This window comes from Sebastes fasciatus, chromosome 12 (assembly GCF_043250625.1).
Source record: "Sebastes fasciatus isolate fSebFas1 chromosome 12, fSebFas1.pri, whole genome shotgun sequence".
In the NCBI taxonomy this organism is placed as follows: Eukaryota; Metazoa; Chordata; class Actinopteri; order Perciformes; family Sebastidae; genus Sebastes; species Sebastes fasciatus.
The window spans coordinates 30,459,074-30,485,829 of NC_133806.1; the positions used below are offsets into that span (position 1 = coordinate 30,459,074).

Here is a 26,756-nt window from a genome sequence, read left to right on the forward strand (position 1 = left end):
GACTCAGAGAGCCACAAAGATACAGAAATATATCCATGTGTGAATGAAAAGCTCGGCTTATTTGTTTGTTTGTTGCTAAATTTATTTATATGGGTCTCGGTTAAAAGAAAATGCAAACGTGGTGAGGGGGGAAAAGTGTTTTCTGGGAGGAAAAGTCGACGAGTGTAGCAGCCAAACCAGAGTAAATCTAACATGAGAGCCTAATTACTTCCAGTTGCTACAGAGGGTTATCAGGAGCGTCGCCATTTGGAAACACATCCTCAACGCCCAATCAGATACACTGTTGTTCAGCGCTCGCCAAGAATTCTTACTTTCAGTCTTTCATCTGACGGGCCCGTCTTGCGATGTCGCATGTGGAGCCTGTGGTTACAAATGGGGCATCCGATTGCAGCTGGTTGTCTGGGCACAAGATCTCCGTTTCACTCAGTGTTCGTAGGCTCAAATGAAGCATCATGTTAGTGATTATATAAACCGCAATAAACAGAACATTACTGTTTAATCAAGGGGATCAATATGAGTTCTTGGGATTTGGCGCTATGTAAGCATGAATGACAGCACCATTTCTCACTCAGTGCTGTATTTGAATACAAGTCTTTGTGAGTATTCCACTATTCATTATTGTCAGGTTTGATGTTTTTGTGCAAACAGGTAGGATGGGCTGCCAGACAGCCTCTGTGAAACTGTTTTGTTTTTTTTAAATAGATTTTTTAATGCCAGAATTGATATATTTGCTTCATTTGAGTCTATGTGGAGGTAGAAGGAAGTTACCGCTTTTATTGTTGTAGTCTGAGTAACGTGACGTCATATCCGTTCTGCATTCGTCACCGAAACAAACCACAGAAAGCTGAAACGAGAAAGTAGAAAACGGCGGAGGTTCGACGTGGATACGACCTGCACCCTCACATGTTAAATCCATAGTGGTAAACACTACACATCCAGTAAAGTATGGAAACACTTTGGGTTTCACACAAAAGCAGAGCTAGACATCACGGCTAAAGCTGCATGCTAACTCTATCACAGACAGGAAACGTTATCGTATCGCGGTAACGTGCGGTCAAGCCAGCTGTCACTCTCATGTACCGCACCTTACCGCGATACGATAATGTGCGGTCAAGCCAGCTGTCACTCTCATGTACGTGGTCAAATGGGCCGTCCATACAACTGTAGAGCACCCATATACTGACATTTATGTTAAATGCATTCAAACGGCCGCAATGGAGCTGAACATGGATGTATAAAGAGAACAGAGCTGAAGGGAGAGCTAAAGACGGACTTGGCGAAGTTAGCGGAAGTATACACGTGTGACTACGTCCGGTTTCCAAAAACAAAGTGAACTGTATATACAAAATACATATATGGAGTTAAGATTGATTGGATTATATCCACCAGAAGTATAAAACATTACATGCCTCTTATAAATTAAAAAGGAAATACCACTAATTTGTGAGGGAAATGTCATTATTCTTTGACTTTTGGGTTCCTGAAAAAAAAAAAAAAAATTCCTGACAATGACTGATATATTTGACTTTAAGACATCTCTGACTACATACATGCTGAAAATCAAACATTTTTACTGTATTAATTTAAATATTTTCCAAAGTAAAAGTCCCTAGAAGTGTATGATTGAACTTTTTCCCCATGGTCTAGTGTTAAAAAAGTTAACAAAAATCACGAATAAATCTATAATATTGAATCACAATACTTAAAAATCACAATATACATTGAATCGGCACCCAAGTATCGTGATAGTATCGAATCGGGAGATAGGTGAATCGTCTCAGCCCTAAAAAGAGGTCAACAAACAGACAGGAGCCGCAGTTTTCATTCTCTCCAACCTTTATGACTGAGTGCACTTCACCTACAGTACAGAGCCAGTGAATGGGCATCTGTTGGCCCGCCGACACACCGACAGCTCAGTTGAGTGTTTGAGGTGAAACAGCATCCCTGATTGGGCGCTAAGAGCATTTTTAAGGAGGCTGTTGTTGTTGTTGTTTTTCAAGGCCGCAGGGCAGGCGGAACCAGCGTCAGAGGGCCAGGATTCACACAGATGCCTCATTAATGTGTGATCAAGCGGAGAGACAGAGGACGTCTGTGAAGCGTGGCCAGCGCTCTCTTCCCCACCACAGAGAACCCTTTCTACACCACCGCGCACCCCACTTCATCTCTTTATTGCACGGCGAGCACACACAAAACACACCTATAATATCCGGTTCCACCTCTGGAGAGGGGAGGAGGAGGGAGCCAAAGAGTAAAAGGGAAAGCACACGCATCAGCTCCACACGTAGAAAGTGTGAGAGAGGAGAGATTAAAAGGAAATCGAAGCCCGTGGATGTGAGGACAGGCTGCTTTCAGCGCTGCGTCCCTCAGCATCAATTAGCAGGTTGTGCTGTGACTGGCTCCTGTTAGAGGTGAGGTGGGCCAGCTGAGGGAGGTAAACACACCTCATCCCCTGGGCTTGCTGAAATCAGACGAAGGGCAACAATGTGCCACTGCCTGAGCCACAGAAGCCCGCCTGTGCCTGGCCACTAACACTCTTTAGCAGTCATTTCCTACCTTCTCCTCCAATTTCCTCGCCCCGGTTCATGTACAGGGCTGACAGTGGACGGTTCACCTGACTGCATAAGAAACCCTTTTTTTCTGCCATGACTCTAACCTGTGTGTGTTTGAGGGAGCCTGTGTTTTGGGTCACTTTAGAAGAGTGATGAGAGGCTCAGGTTGATCAGATGCAACCACCAACCAAGGTTAGCTTAATGCCTGCTGTGCAGCATAACTCAGCAGAGGAATAGTTGTGTTTTGGTATCTCCTCTAACCAAAATAGAGTGGTACAGGAATGAGTCATAAAATCCAGAAATGAGTTAGCATTTTGGTTCCCACGTCTGGAAGTCAATGGGTTTTTAGTTAGATGTCTGAAATAAGGTCTGCGGTTAACACAAGCTGAAGAGATTTTAACGTTTTTTTCTACGATATAAAATCAGTAAATACCCCACTCGTGAATTTTTTAGTCTTCAAAAAGGCGGTTACTAACAAGTGGCTAAATGAGACTACTAAACGTCATCACGCCGACTCGTCCGCCTTTCCAGCCTCGTTGTGTTTATACTCGTGCTCATGCGACCGCGGTGTAGTCCGTTTATAGTGTTAGCTTTTTACTTCTGCCGATTGCATTTATGCTTCAAAAATCATTTTACGGAACAAAACATGTAAGTATCATAAATGTTTGTTTGCCACAGAGCTTATTTTCTGCAATAATCCAAAACCCAATGGAACGATCCCATTGGATTTTTGTCGAGGAACCCAGGGCGATGCTAACTTCCTGGTTGGCCTACAAAAATACGTCATCCCTGTAGCACTCTATAAGGTCATTATATAATCACGTAAAATGGTGACATACACTATCAGGGTTATAGCAAGATATCTACGCTTGTCAGAATATATAAAAACAAAACTACAATTACCGCCTCATGGACATTGCCGCCAAATTTGAAGAAATTCCCTTCAGGCATTCCTGAGATATCATGAGAATGAGACATACGTGAGGTAACAGTGACCTTGACCTTTGACTTTTGACCACCAAAATGTAATCAGTTCATCATTGAGTCCAGGTGGATGTTTTGATTGAAGAAATTACCTCCAGGCATTCCTGAGATATCGTGTTCACAAGAAGGGTACGGACAGTCAGACAAACAGACAGACGGACGACCTAAAAACATAATGTCTCCGGCCACGTCTGTCGCCGGCGGGGAGGCATAAAACCTTTTTCTTTTGGAAAAAAAAAACCAGACACCGTGGTTTTAGAAATGCCCTTTTGTTTTCTTAGTGGCCTGATTGAACAAACTACTGTGTTGTGTACAAGCTGTCAGAGCAGACTCCTCAGATCCTCGTTGCTTAAAGTTTCAAGCCCAGTTTTTGCACTCATGCAATTAATCTTATTAAACCACAACTACTTTTTTTTTCCAAAACAATGTAACAGCACAAACTGTGAGCTCATTCGGGATGGTCAACTGTAAAGAGAGAAGAAAAGCCTCCTTGTAAACAGAGGAACAAAGAACTGTGGCTCTCGTAACATTCACTCTTAACATTACTCAGAAGAGACACTAAGAACATGGAGAAAGAACGCAATAAGACAAATGTACGAGGGCGTCTTAAAAGTGTGAGTAAAATGATATTTCTGTGTCTCTGTGGCACTTTATGATAGAAAACCGTCCCATAAAAGGCTCCAGATTTGAATGTCTGAGGCCTGGTTCTCAACAGGTCTTTATTAAAACAGACCAAATATAGTGTAACATCCTAAGTGCTAGACCGGTCAGTGCTCTCACATGAATTTAGGTCAACCTATCGAGCCCTCTTTAAGAGCCCTCTTGTACACTGGGTCCATTCAGGGCCCCCGAGGTGTAAATTGAGATGTAAACAAACAGTTTACTGGGGCAGGTTTAAGCGCTGAAGCTATAGGTCCCAGACTGACCTCTGTTACAAACAATCACCTCAGTCTAAGGAGATTTTAAAAAAGAAACTATTTGAAATCAGATCAGTGAGGCAAAAAATAATGCTTTCTTAACAAATTCAAACTACGTCAACGGAAAATCAAAGGGGGGTTTCAAGATGGCGACTTAGTAGCTGGTATAGACAGAGCTCTGACCTGAAGCTACACCGGGTCAAACGGTGCCAATATTAACGTGAGCAATGATGCGTATTTTCTGAAGCATTGAGAAAACATTAGCCCCCTTCCCCACTTCCTACCCCCCTATTCCAGGCCCCATTCATCGGACCAAACCCATCTTTGACTTCTGCGTTCATTTTGATCTCAACTACACACCTGTAAAATGTTGTGACTACATCTTGCACGGTTGTGACGCTACTGTGACAAAAATAAAATGGAGATAAAATCTGTCCACGGACAGACAGAAAGACATATTAACACCTGGCAAAATATTCAAAATCACTTCTGTGGTATTTCCTGCTACAGTAAGTGTCTTCAGGACCATATTTTGCTCAGAGACTCACAAGGTGAAAACAACACCAGCCTCGCTGTCACGGCTGGTAACAAACATCAGGTTGTGCAGGTTCTGCAGGACGTGTTATGGTTAAAGTGTAACTTCACCCCCAGGTCTGAGCCTCAGTCCACCCACTGCAAAAATTAGAAAAATGCTAAAAACTGGGCGAGTGGCTGAGCGATGAAACCACGCCTACTGATGAAAGCCTTAACGCAGCGTCAACAGACACAGCTAGCTACAGTAGCTTGGAAAATAGTGATATGGGGCACTGAATATGATGAATTTAATGTTAATCAGGTCACAAATGAGACAAGAATTAGCACCCCGTAGTCCCTCTGCCTCCCCGCTGCTGGGAGATCACAGACAGATCATCATGGAGTGGCCGTCCACTCTTCTCCCAGTCAAACAAGTCTCCCAGCGGTAGGAAGAGACCTGCTGTTACGCTAACTGTAACGAGCATAACGTTAGCATGAAAGCATGGTGGAATTATCAAGGTAATGTTAGCTAGCTAACTAGCCAGCCGCTGAATGAGTAAATGCTTCATCCACACTTTTGTCACAGCGTAGCAAAGCACATTGCTATCACCAAATAATCAGTCAATAACACTGATTCACCAGATTTTGTAATGTGCTTAATTTCCAGTCCACAGAAAGAAGAGAACATGTCTATGCTGTGCTGACATTGTAATGCTGAATAAGTGAAAACGATAGATGCTGTAGAGAGAGGCGAGGAAGGGGGGTCTGATTTTGTTGAAGTGTGCAGTTACACTTTATATAAATTGTGAAATCTTGGCATGCTAGTGTGTCTCTAAATGAGGGCCATATTTCCTCTAAATCATATCACTTTCTGTCAAAAAGAGGATGTAATTCTATTTGTGCTACAAGAACAGAACCTCTTTCTGTTTTATAATGCAATCAAACTGACTTCCTGACTTCTAGTATTAGTGCCCATTTTCACATTGACAGTCTGGTTTGTTTTGGTAAACTTATTCAAAAAAATTTTTTTGGGGATTTGTTACATTTCCACACACAGCATATTTATATGAATGATTAAACAAACATGATTGACTCTTTACTGATATCTCTCACAACAAAACGTAACATTTGTGTCTCTGGTTGGTGTGAAAGAGTGTCATCATTTTTTTATTAGCCATAATGCATCAGTGCACACACACCTCACCTCCCCCTGCCACACCATGCACGCTTACACATGTGAAAACAAACACACATGGTTGATGTGCAGCTTGTGGCAGTCTCAGGAGTGGAGTCATTAACTCGCCTAACAAACTGGTCTCTGTGCAGCCCCCGGCTCGACCACTCCTCTCTCCACAGACACTGGCCTGTTTGAACTCCACTGTCTGACTTATCAGCTCACTGTTTACACCACCCAACTGTGGTATACTGACTGTAACCTTTATCAGAGTAGAACAGCTTTTAAAGGTCCCATGTTGTGCTCATTTTCAGGTTCATACTTGCATTTTGTGTTTCTACTAGAACGTGTTTACATGCTGTAATGTTCAAAAAACCCTTTATTTTCCTCATACTGTCTGCCTGAATATACCTGTATTCACCCTCTATCTGAAATGCTCCGTTTTAGCGCATTTCAACGGAATTGCAAAGGATTTGCGTTGCTATGCAATAGTTTGGGTCCCTGTTTACTTCCTGTCAGTTGATGTTATTTACATACACTGCAACAGGAAATAAACTGGGACACGTTTACAATGTTTATGTTTAAAACCGTGTAATGCTGTATTGTATATTTGTGACATCACAAATGGACAGAAATCCTAACGGCTTGTTTCAAACGCACAATTTCTGAATACGGGCTGTGTGTATTTCTCAGTATTTTGAGCGTTTTGATAGTTTAACAGTATTTATAACTTAAACTTAAACTTTATAGCACCTAAACCTTCTTTATAAAAGACATGAAAATTTCACTTTTTACAATATGGGACTTTAAAAAAAAAAATTAGGGCTGTCAATAGATTAAAATCTTTAATCGTGATTTATCGCACATTTTTATCTGTTTAAAAATGTACCTTAAAGGAGATTTGTCAAGTATTTAATACTCTTATCAACATGGGAGTGGTCAAATATGCTTGCTTTATGCAAATGTATGCATATATTTATTATTGGAAATCAATTAACAACACAAAACAATCACAGATATTGTCCAGAAACCCTCACAGGTACTGCATTTAGCATAAAAAATATGCTCAAATCATAACATGGCAAACTGCAGCCCAACAGGCAACAACAGCTGTCAGTGTGTCAGTGTGTCAGTGTGCTGACTTGACTATGACTTGCCCCAAACTGCATGTGATTATCATAAAGTGGGCATGTCTGTAAAGGGGAGACTCGTGGGTACCCATAGAACTCATTTACATTCACATATCTGGAGGTCAGAGGTCAAGGGGCCCCTTTGAAAATGGGCATGACAGTTTTTTCTCACCAAAATATAGCGTAAATTTGGAGCATTATTTAACCTCCTTCATGACAAGCTAGTCTGACATGGTTGGTACCGATGGATTAGCTATAATGGAATAGCTAGAACAGCTTTAAAACTGAGCCCACTACAACCTAAAAACTGTATGTTGCGTTAATGTGTTAAAGAAATTAGTGGCCTTTAAACAAATTTGCGTTAACGCCATGTTAACTTTGACAGCCCTATTAAAAATGTATAGTGATTGGACTACTGTATCTGCAAATTCAGAGTGAAATAAACCAGAATAGTTTAAAGATTAGACATGGACACTAGACAGGCCTACAGTTTTTCTGTAGCCTCCAAGAGGGAAACATATGTGGCCAGTGAGAGTGCAGAAAACAGCTCAGAGGGAATAAATAGACCGTTCAAGTGTTCTAAAATTAGTCTGACATTGACAAAGAGCGGTCAGACCACGCTCTGTTTGTAGAGCACACTTGACATCGGAGTGGCCCTGAATTCAGCCAGTTGTTTAGAGGGTCAGTCAGCACCATGGACAGAGACCCTGTCACCACAGCTTGACCTCTGGGGCCCAACGCCACCACACAAACCAGGAGAAAACACTGGAAAGGCTCAAACTAAGGCTGCCAGAGGCTCTTTTGTTAAGGATTTGTTTAAAGCATGGGAAAAAAATACTTCAGGCTAATACAACAGCAACAACTGGTCAGATGAATCATGTTATAGAAATCAGGCATTTCCCTACATGCAAATTCCCCTTATCTCATGATCTAGCCTACAAGGAAGCTGCTAAGCTCAGCATTATTTGTTGCATGATTAAGCAACTTTCAACTTTGTTCCTCATTTTACTTTAACCCTCTGAGGCCCACAATAGACCCGTTTTTGTCTTTTTTAGGGGGGCACAGTACAGGGGATCTTTAGGGGGAGATAGCAGGTCAGCAGTAGATGTCACATAGAAGTGGTGAACATCTTCTGAACGCTGGGAACCTGGAGATTAATTTGAGATGCAGCTCAGCACTGTCACGTTTTTTCTAGTCATAATTCAGAAATATACACTAATTCAATATTTAAAATAAATTGTAAAAGTATATAAGGGTATAGAGAACATTATGATTGAAGTATATGATGGTCATCCTCACGCTCTACACTATTATGTCTCATAAGTTGTTGCAGCAGTGTCGGGGTTGATATCATTTCTTAAACAGATTTGGTGATAAATGTAACCATTTTTTGCCACTCGAGAATAGATCTAAATTATCAATAATTCGTCCAAAAAAACACGTTAAGACACCAAGACCTTGAGGAACACCACAGAAAAATCCATGCTGTGATTTGGTTTAAAAAAACTTTTGACATTTTGAGATTTCTGCAAGAATTATTAGATTAGATGGCGAGCACTTCTGTTCTGGAAACTGCTCCGAAACCCTCTTTATTGTCAATCTACCTAGGAAAGCCACCCATCCTCTGAATGCTCTAGGTCTCTAGTTTGTGGTTGTAAAGTTTCATGAGGCTGTGATTATCCTAGAGGTCACCATAGGTCAGTTTATACAGTGAGATCAAGTTTTTAAAAAAAAATGGTCTCACTACAATGAAATGGCTACTATGGGGACTAACATCATCACACATGAACACAGTTGGGCTCATTGGATCCACAAGAGTCTCAGCTTTACAGTGATACCTTATTTTATAATTATAATAATAATTTATGTAATTCTAAGACTGTTTAGGGACCCCAGTATGCAGAAATATTCAAATACACCATTTTAAGAATAGGTGAAAATAATACATTTACACTGCATGCAAAAAACTGCATGTGATTATCATAAAGTGGGCTTGCCTGTAAAGGGGAGACTGATGGGTACTCATAGAACCCATTTTCATTCACATATCTTAAGGTCAGAGGTCAAGGGACCCCTTTGAAAATCACTATGCCCGTTTTTCCTCACCAAAATTTAGCCCAACTTTGGACCTTCCCAACAAGCTAGTATGACATGGATTTCTTAGGTTTTCTAGTTTAATATGATATCTGAACCTGTTACAACCTCTGAAAGACAATAAAGTCGCAGGTCTCAGAGGGTTGAGAAGAGAAAGTGAAAACAAGCATTGATCTTAAACACTCATAGGGGCAATAATGACTTGTCTTGACAAGATATGAGCTGCCACAGTGAGCTCACAGCAGCTTGGCACAATATGCTGAATCACACAGGCTTAATTCATTAATGTACTACTGCTGCTACAGTCTTTATAAAGCAACATAAGACAGGACAATATCATCAGTGTGTACTACACCGTTTGGTCTCTTTAAATCTAAATATAACCCCCTCTAAAGCTGATACCTAAACCTCCTGGCTAATGGTGCGTTCACGTGCTACTCGAGGGGCTCCGACCAGCGCTCCATAAACAAAAACAGGAAGACTTTCACAGCCTTTTAGCTAAATTATTAAATACACCTACTACCTTATATTTTCAAATAGTATTGATGGTTGCTGTTTAGGTAGTGAAGAATAATAAGGGGAACCTCACTAAATATGTGGCAAAATGTAGCCACATAAGCTGAGCTAGATGTCAATCTTTAGCATTAGCACTACTCATTAGCAAAACGTTGTTGTAGGCCTATAAACCAACACTGGTTGAGCATATCTACACCCTAAAAGTTAAAGCTGAACACTTTGCTATGATATTACAGAACATCTCAATTATCCTCTGTATGCAGAGTTCTAATATTTCCTACAGCGCCTGAAGGCAGCAGCTGGCTTGTCACCCGTCCACAGAAACAAGCAGTAAACTCTCTAACTGTCTCCACACTGACCTTGTTCATCGGGGGGTGTCGGGTGACGTCGTAGCCCCTCTTCTTGGTGTAAACAAAGGTTTTTGAGTTGTCTTCGGACTTGTGCATCTCCGTTTCCACCGACTCCCGTCTGACCAGACCGGAGCGTGCCATGTTGTTGGCTCTGTAACTAGAGAGACGGTGAACTGTTGTGAACGCAACAAGTGGATGCGCAGGTCTGACAGCTGACAGCTCGCGCCTCTGTAGTGTTGTCACTTCAACCGGATTCTCCTTATCAATGAGGCTGTTTCCCCTGAAGGTCTTGATGTATGCAAAGTCCCTCCGTGTAGAATCACCTGGCAACAGGTGCATGGTGGATAGCCTATAGGAACACACAAATGTACAAACGACTTTACTTTATGCCTTATTTTTTTGCTATTTAATGAAGATTAAATATGAATTAATAACAACATAGTTTCAAACAGTATTGCAGCAGGAGTTTTATTGGGTTAATTCTAAGGCTCCCCTCACCAAAAAGATGTTTATTCAAGTGTGCTATTAGAAGCCTATAGGCCTACTATTTTTAAACTTAAAATAAGACAGTACGCTTTCAATTTACTTTGTATGTACTTATCAGAGATATACTGAACAACATTATACTTAAGTGTACTTGGCTTATACTGATAAGTATACAGAAAAGTCCAAGTATACTTGGCATATGCTGACAAGTATACAGAAAAGTTAAGTATACTTGTCTTATACCGACAAGTACACAGAAAAGTCTAAGTATACATGCTGACAAGTATACAGAAAAGTCTAAGAATACTTGGATTATACTGACAAGTATACAGAAAAGTCTAAGTATACTTGGTTTATGCTTACAAGTATACAGAAAAGTCTGAGTATACTTGGCTTATACTGATAAGTACACAGAAAAGTCTAAGTATAATTGGCTTATGCTGACAAGTATAGAGAAAAGTCTAAGTATACTTACTGACAAGTTTACAGAAAAGTCTAAGTATACTTGGCTTATGCTGACAAGTATACAGAAAAGTCTAAGTATATTTGGTTTATGCTTACAAGTTTACAGAAAAGTCTGAGTATACTTGGCTTATACTGATAAGTATAGAAAAAAGTCTAAATATACTTACTGACAAGTTTACAGGAAAGTCTTAGTATACTTGGCTTATGCTGACAAGTAGAAAAGTCGAAGTATACTTGACTTATGCTTACTTTTTGATAGCCTTTTTTGAGTGTGAGAGTTTGTTAATGTATGTTTTGATATGAATTTACTTTAATTCATCAAGAATTTTCTGCGTTTCTGCGTTCTCGGTTCACCGTGGAGGCCTACGAGAAAAACTAATTTTATTTATCTTTTATTATTATTTTATTATTTTATTCAATCATCACAAAACATCAAGTCAAATAGCAAACGGAGCAAGTCTCTTTATGTAATACATAAATCATTGGCTAAGTACAATAAGTTAAAGAAAACCTTCAAGTATACTTACAATAAAACCAATTAAACTATAGTAGTTTACTGAGAGTATACTGTAAAGTGTACTTTCATAAAATAAAAATAACTTTTAACCAGTGTTAAATTATATATAGAAGCCTATTGTTAGCAGTACGCTACAAGTAGCAAAGTAGCAACAGGAGTTATAGCCGTCACAGTTACAATAATAATACTTCTAGTACAGTAACTGTGTCGCACTGAGCAAGCATCATACCTAATTTGTTAGGTCTAAAATAAATAGTTCACATACTGTACCATGATTTAGATAATCCCCCATCTTTTGCGGAGTCATGACATTTTCTTACAAACACATAACTAAGATACTTTTAAGACACGGTGTGTCTGAGAGCTGTGACAGGAGTGAAGATATTTGAAGCCAAGGTCAACCTTTGGCCTTCACACAGCAGAGAGTTTGAAAGTCAGAAATACCGCGCCATTCTGGGAGTGGGAGAGAGGTTATTCAACCCTCAGTCCGTATACCTCATGCCGATGAGGTGACTGCTCCAAACTCTAAAGTCTAAAGTCTCACCTAAAAATCAGCTGCAAATTATTGTCCACAGGGACATGCTAGTTTCAGTTTCTCCAAATTATCTTCTTTATCATATATTGACCTTTATTACCAAGGATTCCCTGTCAGCGTGTGTCAATGAAGGGAGTTTGAACCCGAAGTGAACGCATCTGAAGACTGATTTTATGTCAAGTTTGAGCTTGTGCCAAGTGTGTAAAGACTGATAAAGTCTTCTCGAGTGTATCTGCAGAACGGAGAGGATAAGAAGGAGCCTAGAGAGAGTAAAGGGTAGTTGAACGCCTGGGTCCTCATGCAGTGTTATAGAATATCAGACCTTCAAGGATTTGGTTGAGTCTCCCTCATCTTCTTCTTCTTTCTAACACTGTGGAGAATTTGTCTGAACTTGCTGCATTCAGACATCATGTCCTCCCATAAATCATGCCATATCGTGGATGTAAGTCAATTTGGTCCAGTCACATTACTATTAGTGGAAAGATTGATATCTCTGTTTCTTCTCCGATGGCACTGTTCAACATATAAATAGATGATGAATGTTTGGGATTGTTGAAAACTTAATTTCAGATGCACTGAAAGTACAATATTATCTTCAGTACATTTGGGCACCTGTCTGCAGGAGGCAGACCCATACAGCATCAACAGGCTGTTGAGGTTCACATGGGCTCACATTGGGTTTGTGTTGGCTCCCTCTGGCAACAGGCTATGTGACTACTAGCCTACTTTGTCCTCAAGACTCAGAGTCAACATCAGACTGCTGCTGCTGCCAAAAGCACAGACCCAGCTGATCTCTGTGAACTCAAAAACTGAGCCCATCTGCTTCATCTGGGCTGTCTGGTTTGATTCATAGTGGAACACGACTGTAAGCAAATAACACACCAAAACATCTTGATTTAAATGTTGTGAATACTGATTGGTGCACCCAGTACGTAATGCAGACATTTATCCAATCGAGCCCCGCCCACTTAAAACCCCAATAATGATATGAAAGTAGCAGAGGACCTTTATTTTGAGGAACCGCTAAATAGTAGTTAATAGATGTTACTCCAGTTCTAAGAGTACGTGCATAGCCCTCTAACGGGCTTCGCTACTGGGTGCCGAGGTGGAACGACAGTGTTAAATAAAACATGTTTTCAACATGAATATGAGGCATTTTGATGCAATCTGAGATTTATGCTACCAATCGTGCTACAGTAACATGTGAACTACATACGGGAAGTACCAGAAATTGAGGCAGAGAGAGAGAGAGAAAAACAGGTAAGAGTTCATACTGTATACTGTATTATAGAATTAAGTGGCTTTAACAAGGTCTCATTCTCTAATATCCATTCATCCATCTTCAACCGCTTATCCGGGGTCGGGTCGCGGGGGCAACAGCTCCAACAGGGGACCCCAAACTTCCCTTTCCCGGGTCACATTAACCATCTCTGACTGGGCTCCCCCAGTCAGAGATGGGACTGCCCCCACCAAAGGAGGTTGAATATCACGAACAGGATTGGTGACAAAGCGCAGCCCTGGCGGAGGCCAACCCCCACCGGAAACAAGTCTGACTTATTGCCTAATAGATTTGACTAAATCCTGCTTCCATGTGTATTGACTCAGCAGGGACAATATTAAGTGCGATAAAAAAACAATACAGAAAGAATAAAGACATTTCCACCATAAATTGATGCAGAAAAGGCACAAATTGGGGCATATTTTTGCAGGACATTAAATGTTTGATGCTCAAAGGTTCCTGGGTAAGGACCAACACACCCAATACACCCAACAGAATCAGCTTTATAGTAAGAAGCTGATTGAGAAAGGAGGATTTCAGGGCCCCTTTTAAAGCTAGAAAAGATTAAAAAGAAAGACTTAAATGAGTCAAATTCACTCGACATTAACAATACAACAACAAATTTAGTTTGATTTCTAGTTTGTTGGTGGTAAAGTATATCATTAACTTTTAATGAAAAATCTCCAGTTAAATGTGCACTGTACCTACAAACTATCAGCTTTTCAGGGACTAAAAGATAACCTTGATTTAGGTTTGGTGACAGCACATTTTTTAAATAATCCAGTGTGTTTTGAAAGAAGGAAAGGAGGATGGAGAAATCTCATAACCCATAAAGGGTCTTTTGAATGTAATCTTCGACATTATCAAAATAAAAATTGGCATAGTTTTCACCAGACACTGGTAAAATGTAAAATGGTATCACTGTCTGAATAATGAAGGTTCAAAAGCAGCCGTGGGAATGTTATAAGAGTTAGACTAGTAGCGGGTGCATTATGGATGTCAACTTTGATATAGATCAATGTCTTTGGCCAAAGCCTTTCCTTATATAGCAGACCAAAACCGAACCCCTCCTGATCACCTTGTTTATCAGACTTTCACTCTGTGTTTAAATGACTAATCTGGAAGACAAACATCTCCCATCTGTTTCTGTACCAGGAGCAGGAAGTTATTTTTGAGGGTTGAGGCAGTATGCCAGTTGGCAGCGGTAGGGCATGAGGAATGCTGGGGAGTTTGGGAAGCACAATCAGCCCACCCATTGAAGGTTGATCACCGTACTGGAACAGCTGGATGTTGTCCACCTGGTGATAATGCCAGATTGAGAGAGAAAAATTCAGATTCTAAAATGTTTTGTTATCCAACAGCAAGAACATGGCGATCACTGCGCTGCTCAGAGATCATTTGTCAATAGAACGGTGTGTTCTGTTTGTGATGTGATAAAGTGCTGCCACTGGTGTTGGAGATGTAACAGTCTGACTTTGTATGATCACTTCTACCAAGATCAGAGTACACTTGTCCCCAAAGTCCAGTTCGTTTGATTAGTGGGAACGCTCTGTACTGTACTCGGGCACTGTTCATCGATAAGTTACTTCATCAGGATTCATCATAATACAAAAAAATGATGATGTGTTGCTATAGTTAAAGATAAGACTTTATTAATCACCAGGGGGACGTTCCCAATCTACCCATCAGTATATAAAGTAAAATTAACCCCACCTTTACCAGATGCAACTTTAAAGTGACACTTATCTATATATAATCCAATAATATAATAATTTATATATTATTATGAAATTAACCATTCTGCACAATGAGCATTTTTTACTTTCGGTATTATAAGTATATTTTGATGCTAATACTTTTGTACTTCTACTTAAGTACAATTTTGAATGCATGCCTCTTACTCATATTTGTTGTTTGTTATAAGTGGTATTGCTGCTTTTACCAAAGTAGATGGTCTGAGTATTTACCTACTTAATAATAATAATAATAATAATAATATCTTGGATTTATATAGCGCCTTTCATGAAACCCAAGGACGCTTAACAAAGACATAAATAAATACAACAAATGTAACAGTAGCTAGAGGCCATAGGCCTTGGTGAAGAGGTGGGTTTTGAGGAGTCTTTTGAAGGTGTCCAGAGATGGTGCGTTGCGGAGCTCTATGGGGAGAGAGTTCCAAAGTGTGGGGGCTGTCACACCGAAGGCTCTGTCCCCAAAAGTTCTCATTCTTGTGTGAGGGACGGAGAGCTGACCCGTGCCTGAGGATCTAAGGTTCCGGGGCTGTGTGTAAGGGTGGAGGAGGTCAGATAGGTACTGAGGAGCCAGGGCGTTGAGGGATTTGTAGGTGAGGAGGAGGATTTTGTAGGTGATGCGGGACTTGACCGGGAGCCAGTGGAGGTGGATGAGGGTGGGGGTGATGTGCTGCCAGGGCTTGGTGCGGGTGAGAACCCTGGCAGCCGAGTTTTGCACATACTGGAGCCTGTCCAGGGCTTTGCTGGGAACCCCGGACAGAACTCCATTGCAGTAGTCCAAACGGGAGGTGACGAAAGCGTGGATGAGGGTTTCTGCCACAGAGTCAGAGAGTGATTGCCGGAGACGTGAGATGTTTTTGAGGTGGAAGAAGGCGGATTTGGTGATGAACCTGATATGAGACTGGAATGATAGTGTTGGGTCCAGGATGACACCCAGGTTGCGGACTTCCGAGGATGGGGAGAAGGAACAGCCATCAACATCCAGGTGGAGATCTCCAACCTTCTGGAGCAGGGCCTTGGGAGCCACAACCATGAGCTCGGTTTTGTTGCTGTTGAGTTTTAAGAAGTTAGATGACATCCAGATTTTTATTGCATGTAGGCAGTTTACAAGTGACTGTGGGGGTAGCTGGGTGGATGGTTTGGTGCTGAGATATAGTTGTGTGTCGTCAGCATATGAATGAAAGCTGAGACCGTGGTGGCGGATGATCTGACCAAGGGGGAGCATGTAGATGGTGAAGAGGAGGGGTCCCAGCACAGAGCCTTGAGGTACGCCATGGTTGACTGGGGCCGGGGTGGAACTGGAGTCTCTGATGGTGACAAACTGTTTTCTGTTTGTGAGGTAGGACTGAAACCAAGAGAGAGCTGAACCGGTGAGGCCAAGGTAGTCAGATAGGCGGGTGAGGAGGATGGTGTGGGAGACTGTGTCGAAGGCAGCTGAGAGGTCCAGGAGGATGAGGATGCTGATGTGACCAGAATCTGCAGCGATGAGGAGGTCATTTGTGATTTTGATGAGGGTGGTCTCTGTGCTGTGGTGTGGTCTGAAGCCAGATTGAAACGTTTCGTAGAGCTCATGGTTGGCCATATGTTGATGGAGTTGGGCGGCCACTGCTCTTTCCAGAATTTTGCTCAGGAAAGGAAGGTTGGAGATCGGTCGGTAGTTGTTGCTGTCATCCCGGTCCAGACCTGGCTTTTTGAGGATGGGAGTGACTGATGCCATCTTGAGGCTGTCGGGTACAAGACCAGATGCCAAGGAGGAGTTGATGATGTTCACCATAATGGGGCACAGGGCAGGTAGGCACGCCTTGACCAAGGCTGTGGGCATGGGGTCCAGAGAACAGGTGGAGGCTTTGGCCTTAGTGACCAACTTTGCGACCTGAGGAGCACATACAGGGGAGAAGAAGGAGAGGGAGCACTGAGGCAGGCGAACATCCAAGGGAGCCATGCCCAGTGGCTGAGGTGTGTGTGGAGGGAGGTGGGCAGGCACCAGGAGCTGCTGATGGATGGACTCGACTTTGTCGACCACCACTGGACACTTTCAGTAGGTGAAAGTCAAACAGTCAAGGCCGTGATCTGAGAGAGTGACAAGGATCACTCTCGAGCCGATCTGTTGCAATCTTATAGGCTTTGCAGACAATAAAAGAGGGCATACAACCTAGCAATTATTGGTGATGTAATGACATGAAATAAAAGGCCCTCCAGCCATAACTAGTTGTACTATTAACAGAATGATGGTGATTATGAAATAAATGTGCAAGGTTACGCACCTTTGATTTAATTTCATCACCTCTCCTAATCAACGTTTCATGACCCTGTTGAACCAGATGTTTTATAGACGTAAATCTCCTGTTATTGCATGTTAATTAATAGCAAGCACTGTCCTGACTCACACACAGACACACAGTGTTGAGGAGCAGCCTTAATGTATGATCTCGATCCATAAAGCCATGCATCACACACAGCCGTCTTTTCTCTCGTCTGGGTTTCGACTCTTGTTTATCCCCTGTGGGGCTTTTCTGGTCAGGAAGTGGAGGAGTCAGCAGACAAAGACAAATACAATTACTGAGAATCAAATCACCCGCAAAACACATGGTTTTCTCTCTCTCACCTCCATTTATAGTGCTGCATACTGACAGCAACACCTGGCCGCACTTCCTGCACCGTATAGCTGATGGCAAAGGATTCACCAACGTGGTCGTTAAATGTAATTACAGCCAGACGCAATGGAAGAGGGGAAACCATACCTTCTGATTGCATAGACATCTGCCTGTATAAACTATACGGAAGAGAGTGTATATGAAGGTTGGAGCAATGTCAAGGATTATATGGTGAGTTAGCGGCTCTTTAAGGTATAAGGGAGCTGCCACTCCTGCTCAGTGGAAGAAATACAGCAGACAAAGAGATTTAAACTTTAAATGATTTATTTTGAACTCTGTACATGAACATCTAGAACAATCAAGCACTTTGGTGAGATTCATTTTGTTGATTTCCAGTCAGCTAACTTCTTTTTTACTCTCAGATCATCAACTCGTTTTAATACCTCTTTTAGTGAAAGCATCTTAACTTTTTTTTTTTACATATTTGCTGATTTACATCCCTCAGTCAAAATTACAAAAAAAATGACAAGGTGTCATTAAACTCAGCTCTAAAGTTCAGAGATCTCCTGCACAGCTTCATACTGAAGAATCAGTCATTGATTAAGATAGACGCAACTTTGCTGAGCAAAATTTGGAGGAGCGGCGTGCCAAAATGTAAACAGACTGTGGCAAGCACACGGGAACTTGGCTTCTGTCTTGAGGAGTTGTATTATTTATGAAGTTACTCCTTAAAGGAGTTTCCTACTTGTATAACACATTTTAGTTTTAAAAAACATCTTAAAAATACATAATTCAATTTATGATTTTTTTGCTATAAACTGGCGGATACCCTGAAATACTATACGTGTGATTAATAGAAGTAAAATTACAGATTTAAAAAGAATACGCAAAAAAGTACAAGAACACAAAAAATGTATTCGTCACTTCCACCCCTGACTGTAAGTAAGGAATAGAAATGTGGGATTTGTTTCGATGGTTGAAGGAAAAGGAATAGAGCCACTGGGTATTAAGACACAAAGGTCAAAGTGCAAGGTAACTCGACAGGCTTGAGGTGAAACACTCCCTCACATGTACGAAGGTGTGCACACCTGCCTCGGCCTCCAGGGCATTTTCACCTTTCAGCCTCTTTAATCATCATTGCCTTGGACCAATAAACTCCGGTGTGCTTCCGCAGGCGGTTCACAGACTCACAGAACAAGTATTCCCACAGTTAACCGCTCCACTATTCCCCCAGGTTTTCAAAAGCAATTCCACTTTTATGAACTGGCAACAGAAAGATTAAAGTTTGGCAGAGGAAAATCTAGAACCACATTTCCCCCCTTTAGGTGCTTTTGCGAAGGCGTAAGTGTTGTTGTTTGGACCCTGAACAGAACACACACAAAAGAGCAGCGAGGCGGAGGGCCTGCCGAGCACCTTAAGTACCAGCGGAGGAAATGGGTGGATGTTTTGGGAGGGGCTCCTGAGGGACGCTGCACTTCCAAGTATGCTGACATACATACATACATGACTGCCCTCGCTCCTTTGCTTTCTCTCTCTCTCTCTCTCTCTCTCTCTCTCTCTCTCTCTCTCTCTCTCTCTCTCTCTCTCTCTCTCTCTCTCTCTCTCTCTCCTACGAGTCCATACATGACCTTCCCCCAGCCCCCCAAATCAATGGGCCCTTTCACTGATCACTCCTCATAATGACCCACTGTTTGGGCCCACAGATATTTGGGGAGGTGGAAAAAGAGAGAGAGCTTTAGGCTGCAGCGTTTCTGTCTTGCATTATTAGAGAAAGCTGAGTTGACAGGAGTGTACTGCGAGAAGGGGCTTGATCATAATAGGCCGGGTTGAGTCAAGGAAGCCCTGAACATATCCTGAGGAAGGTACTGCTGAGCCTTCGACAGGCCATATCAATGTGTCAAGTCCGGTGATGGTATTGATTACACAGTTTAGTGTTTTTTTGCTAAGATATTACTGTATATATATAGTATATATATTTTTTATTTGCACACAGAGGAAAAGAAGCCATATGCTTATACAGTGGACCTCTTAAGAATAAAAAAGAAAAGAAAAACGTGCACTTATCTAGTCAAAGATTGTTCTTACTAAAAAGAATAGATTTATGTTTTCTGACCAGTCATTTTATTGGTGCCATTCTTGTGAGGGTGGGCACAACAAGTAGTTTGTAATATCACTTTGATTCCAACAGCCAGACAGGTTAACCAGCTGGGTTGCGGACAATGTTAGCCCATCTGTGATTTCAGCACTCTGTACGGTACTCTGTATATCCCTCCATAATGTGATTCAAATCACCAAGAAATGTACAGAAATGTACAAAAGTACAGGACTACCTGTTTGTTTGTTTTTTTGCAGCTGCTAAACCTGCACAAACAAGACAAAAAGAAAAAAAAATTTATTCTTAAAGAACCCGCAAAGGGTGAAATGCACCATTTGTGCTGCCAATCAAATACCGTCTCGGTGCTCCGGTGCTGTTTGCACATACTGAAATGAGGTACTATGCATTTGGCACAAAAATAGGCCCCTTTTTATGCAAATGAGCCTCATTGCAAAACCAGTCCATTTCACAGAGATGTGCGCTAAAAAATGCACATTTATGAGGGCTGTCACACCATCTTCTTCTTTTACAGTCTGAAGGTCTGCGTTTGAAAACACCGACAGCACTGACAGACGATTTCTCTCTGTCACATTTAAATTCCTTGCCTGAAGTTTTGAGGAATGTCTCTGCGCCTCGACCTGTAGCTCATGGTCTGAAAATGACATCTTTCTTTTTTTCTCTCTGAAGCGTGATGCTGTTTACTTAAAAAAAGTATGTCCAAAAACATTTTTATTGTCTTTTGGAAAAAGGAAAAATACACACAATAGCTGCAGAAGTTTATATTTCCTTACACAAAATGTGAGGAGAATTAAAATTTCAGCTTTAATTTTAAAACTGCTAAATGCGAGATTGAGAGCATATCTCTTGCCTCTGCACGGCTCTCAACATGGCGACAGCTGTGAGCTAGCCAGCGGGGCACGCTCACATGCACTAAAAGCATTCATGGCCGGCCCGGATATGTCCGAATATAAGAAACTCAGATTACGACACACACAGAGGCAGAGCGACTTCATTCTCTGCTCAGGTAGACATTACTCCTCTATATCTTTACATAGACAATGCTGCTATATTAATGCTCTGGATATCGTATTAAGCACTTTTAAGGTAAGTAATAAAGTAAACAGTTATGTTAAAAGTAACTTTTCCATAATAGTGTTGAGCCATGCGCATGTCTTTCCTGGCACAGAGTCTGTGTGTGGCTGTGTGTCTTTCTACTTGCATGCAGGAACATGTAGGAGTGTTATTATTAATAATGACTGTAACAACAAATCAAGGTGTGCCACTGAACTCAGTATGACTGCACAATGAAACAAAAGCTGTGCAGCAGGCAGGTCAACATTTGCCAAACACAACTGAACACCAGAGAGCGAAGATTCGGTCGGAGAGACAGAGGAGGTTCTCCACTCAAACTACTAAATGGCATTTGGCAGAATGAGCCGAAGAGGCGTCATCATTGCACTTCAACAAAACCCCCTTTCTTCTCCTGGAAAGAGGACAGGGATTAGTGTGTTAACCTAGTCACACGGCGTGTTTATGTAACCTTTTGACCCTGCAGAATATGGGAGTTTCTCTGTCTTTCAGCGTGCAAACACACAGAGGCTTTTCAACTTTCCTCGCTTCATTCTTATTGTATGAAATCATTTCTAACTTGTCAGCGTTTGTTTGCATATTTATGTTTGTATTCCTTTGCAAAAAAGCACATGTGAAATCCATGTTTACACATCTGAAAATGTCCCAAATCTATCATGTGAGACGTTGAACACTACATACATGAATTTATCACATCAAATGTCCAAAAACCACATCACATATGGAACTATTTCTTTTACGTTTTCACGTGATAAATTCAAATGAGCTTCAACAGCATGTACTGCATTTGCATTTGAACGTGTGTTTTTTTCGTTTATCACATCTGCTAGTTTCTCAGACTAATATCTGCAACAACGGAGTTCAACAAATACCTTTCCTCCCTGTATCATCCTCCTCCTCCTCCTCCTCCTCCTCCTCCTCCTCCTTCTCCTCCTCCTCCTCCTCCTCCTCTCACATGCCTCCAGTCCTGGCAGCCTGTTGTGAATTGAAAACACCTCCGCTGTCCAAATCCTCACTGTAAACAAGAGCTCCGTCAGGGATAAATGTCACATTTCGCCGTGTTTGTCTCGGCGTGTCTAAACAGTTTTATCTCAGTGCGGACACACTGCAGATCTGTAACCCCTCGGCTCAACAACAGGCCTGAATTGCTTCTTCTACGTTCCTCTTTGTTGCCAAATGAGCCTCACTGATGATGCATCTATACTCTATAATCTGCAAAATATATGTTTGGTGTTAAAAGTTATTGCAAAGTGGAGGAAGTGATTGTCAACATCTTGTGCAAACTTTGGTTTAAAACGTCGCCCCGCCCCGGTGTGTACACATTATTATCACGGTAAGAAGAGATAGGCTTTGGGATGTTTGTTTTGCTTCCTCTTTGTCAAGCCCAGATCTCTCAGCTGTGCTAAATGTTTTGACACTAGTGGGATGGATGAGGAGAGAAGACATTTCTGCAGACCTGTTCTCTAACCAGAAATGAATTCAGCTGCTGATTCAAGCGTGAGTCTCAGTACTTGGAGGAGCATCAATGGTGAAACACTGCCATGTATGTATAAACTGAAGGGACATGGCGGCGATCAACCTTAATTTATTAAGGTATCGTGAACGCTCCGGTTCAGGCAAGATCGCAAAATAATTATTAGACATATGTATAAAACAATTGTTTGTATAACAAGAGATGAATGCGTATGAACTTGTCAAAATCACAATCCAAACATACGGCAAATTGCATTGAAGTCTATTGGATCTTCATTTTTCTTTCCCCTAAAAGGGGCTTGTCTTTTTGCGAAATACCCGTATGTGCCGGTCTGATGCATTACACTGCATTTCTGAAAAGACACAATTTTATTGACTGTAAACACGTCAAATTTAAGAAAAAATATAGTGAACAGCAACTACAATTTGATTCTTTGTCGCATGGGGATGAAATCACCAGACTCCATTAACAATCATGGCGTTTTGTGAGTTGTTGTGTTAGGAAAAACATTATAAAATTTGTGTAATGTTGTCTACAACAAATTCGTAATTATTCGTGCCTTCTTCTAAATTCGGCAAACGTAGGATACATTAAGGTATTTCTTTCTTCTTCATACGCAGTTATTTCTTACTGTAGCCTATACTGTATGTGACACGGAGGTCAGTGAAAGAGCACCGAGGGAGCCTCCTATTTTTAGTCCTCTTTTTCAAAAGAATCTCGACTCCTAAATGCCATTTGCTTCGTACACTTTTGGGCTTCTGAACTAACCATTACTGTACCGGCACAAATTACAAGATCATCAATCATGGCTGGAAACCTCAAGTGTCCAAATACTATCCCCGACCACAAAAAAAAGCAACAGGCACTCTGTTTCTTACCTGTAGGGTTGGGTCGGGGGTTTTTTCAGCGGAGAGGGGATTAACAACATCTACGGTGGATGTTTCAGGTGCATACAGGCGTGTGATGTGGAATGATATTTTATGTTTTGATTGCAGGAAGGGATTACGGCCAGTCTGTGTAAACATAAGGCCACACACAGAGAGTCATAGATGGTGATAAAGGCCTACACGCTGATCTCTTGTAAAGGACAGGCTCAGTCTAAAGTGCTAATCTGCATATCAAAGTGCTGCATACCTAAACCAAGGAGGGTTTACCTTCACGCTTGTCAGTTAGCCTTTACTGAAAGCAGAAAACCTCAAGAAACTATGAAAAGATTTCCATGAAATTTAGTGTATAGAAATACAGCTAAGTGCTGTTGGTTTTGTTGCTGGATGTTTGATTTCCAATGTTGACAACAAGAGAGAGTTTGGCTACTTTGTACAAATCTACTATAAATGGAGAGTATGAAGAAAATAAACTACAATATAGAACCGCAGATGCCTGGAAGATGCAGACAGCAAGATCTGTCTGTTCTGCATTAAAGTTCAGTTTTATATAAGAGCAAAGTCTCAGCCAAGACTTTAGTTTTAGCCACAACAATGTCAAATACTATTCCAGTAATATTAAAACAAGCTCACTACAATTTATTATGATTTTTTGATGGCAGCTATAGGGGAAGAAGACAGTCTGTGGAACTGCTCAAACTGCAGCCGACCAAGATGTTTGACCTGCCAGAAATTCAACCAGTCGTCCAAGAGCTAAATCGTTGAACGTTCAAGCGATTAATCAGGCGTCATGGCCCCCCACAAACTGCACATCAAACAGCAACCCGCTGAAATTCAGCCCTGATTCAAAAGATTAGTGGGGCTGACCGATAAAGGGTTAAAATTAGGGCTGTCGCAATATTGCAATAACCGAAATATTGACAAGCCAACAGCAGGGAATGGCAAGTAACCGCCACAATCGCTATGTTCACATTTTTTCTTTTTGAATTCTTTGCAATGGGAGTACCGCATTTTTTTACACTTTGCTTTGTGTATTCTGCGCTGAGCACATATGCTGCTTTTTTGTGGTAGTCGAGAGTTGAAAAATGTTCAACTTTGGGTAAAACTCCACAATGACCAACCATCACATCCTACATGTAGGATGCAGCGCCACATTGCCCTTCTTTATTCTGCATTTAACAATAAACAAGTATTTAATTGTTGTTGTTTTTAAACTGTCATCTATGTCATTTAAAAAGCAACAATATACCTAATAATAACCTAAAAATTAAGCTTATTTACACAGCCGTAAAATCAGGATAAATAAAGTAATTAAAAAAATTGAGCCAATCATTATCACTGCAAGGGAAAAGCAGTTAGAAAGTGAGAACTTTGGAGTAAGTTATAAATGATCTGGGTGCTCGACTGAAACATCCTGGCTAAACTAGCTACTGTACGTCAAGTAGCTGATTTCTTTCTTTCTGTTTTTCTTCTGAATATAAAACACTTCATCCAGGGAGTCTTGGGGACATGTGCAAATGATCTACTGTGGATACAGGAATGATTTTCTTGGTCCCATTGCGAGTGAGCCGACTAATGAGCTGATTGTACAAAAAACGTGTTGTGTTATTATTATTGTGTCCTTGCCTACTTGCTCCCCTCCTCTCAGGTGACATTCAACATCCCAGCACCATAACAAACTGTGACCACTGTTATCACAACCCTCACAGACACAGACAAAGAAACATAGTAAATGCTCCTGTTTTCAGTTAAGTTCAAGGTCAAAGGTCACAGAATTGGAGTGAAACAAGAGAGAGAGAGAGAGAGAGATGCCTATGCTCTCAGCTTTGTGGCTTCCAAATAGAAAAGCAGTGAGTGATATTTCTGGTCAGTGTGGATAGAGGGGCTTTTGTGCCGGGCCGCCACACCCTCACGGGAAGTGCTCCCTTTGCGCTCTGCTGCGGTAGACGGATGCTTATTGGTGGGAGCTAAGTTTCAGGAATTTCATTAGTTGTGTTTGGGTGTAGTGGATGAGACCTTGCCCACCTTCACAGCAGTAAATCAGTTAGTGGGCTCTTAAAGGAGTTCAAGTGCAAGTTTAGGGGAGACTAGCCTTCAGGTTAACTTTCATCTTTGAGCAGCCATCTGGCCATCTTAGTCTGGATTCATCCATGTGATTTATCATTTTTAAGAGACGGTGTGTTACGGCAAATTTAAGACAGCACAAAGCATTTTTTCTAGGGCTGTCAAAGTTAACGCAATGATAATGTGTTAACCCAAATTTGTTTTAACCCCACTAATTTCTTTAACGTATTAACGCAATCGATCTTTCGGAGGTGGCAGTGGAGAGTCAGTTTTAAAGCTAGAGGGAAGATACTGACATCACATAAAACTAGAAAAACTAAGGAATTGGTACTTTGGTACCAACCATGTCATACTAGCTTGTCCCAAAGGAGTCTATATAACGCTCCAAAGTTACGCTGAATTTTGGCAAGGAAAAACTGGCATGCCATTTTCAAAGGGGTCCCTTGACCTCTGACCTCCAGATATGTGAATGAAATTGGTTCTATAGGTACCCAAAAGTTTCCCCTTTACAGACATGCCCACTTTATGATAATCACATGCAGTTTGGAGCAAATTATAGTCAAGTGAACACACTGACACAACTTATAATTTGAGCATATTTTTTTATGCAAAATGCAGTACCTGTGAGGGTTTCTGGACAATATTTATCATTGTTTTGTGTTGTTAATTGATTTCCATTAATAAATATATACATACATTTGCATAAAGCAAGCATATTTGTCCATTTCCATGTTGATAAGAGTATTAAATACTTGACAAATCTCCCTTTAAAATGTGTGATTAATCAAGATTTAATATTTGAATCAATTGACGGCACAAATTTTTTCCTATTTTCGTATTTCCATTAGCAAAAGTCGTCGATGGTACCTGGTGCTTTTTTTGGTACCACCACGGTCGCGGTTCGACATTAGAAGGTGGAGTTAAAACACTGCAGACCACTGATTGGTCAGAGAGAATCTTCACTAGCGCGACACAGGACATCCTGCGCAAACCCTCCATTTTTTCACTGCCAAGCTACCGTCAATAGTGACCACAATTTTTTTATTCACTCGACCCAGATTTTTTTTTAAATGGCAGCCCGCAAAACTACGGAGTACACTATACACCATACAACTGACGAAGTGCAGACGTTCCTCTGTTTGGTTGCCGATGACGGGATTCAGCGAGTGTCCTGTTGAAGATGATGTCAAAAACTAATAGAGAAAAGCACCTGGTACCAAGTGCGTCGGGTCGAGCAGAGTCGTACCATGCAGTGGAAACACGGCATTAGAGGACCTCATTGCCCTTTTAGCTGTA

The 26,756-nt window shown here is 41.3% G+C and overlaps 1 protein-coding gene across 1 annotated transcript in view; it reads right to left on the reverse strand.

Annotated features, from left to right (window-relative positions):
- me1 (malic enzyme 1, NADP(+)-dependent, cytosolic) overlaps positions 1-10,468 on the reverse strand; it is a 97,229-nt gene extending 86,761 nt beyond the window's left edge. Inside the window, exon 1 of the mRNA XM_074654712.1 lies at positions 10,237-10,468. Coding sequence (XP_074510813.1) covers positions 10,237-10,368 — 132 coding nt within the window. The 5' untranslated portion in view covers positions 10,369-10,468. The remainder of the gene's footprint in view (positions 1-10,236) is intronic.
- Between the last annotated feature and the right edge of the window lie 16,288 nt (positions 10,469-26,756).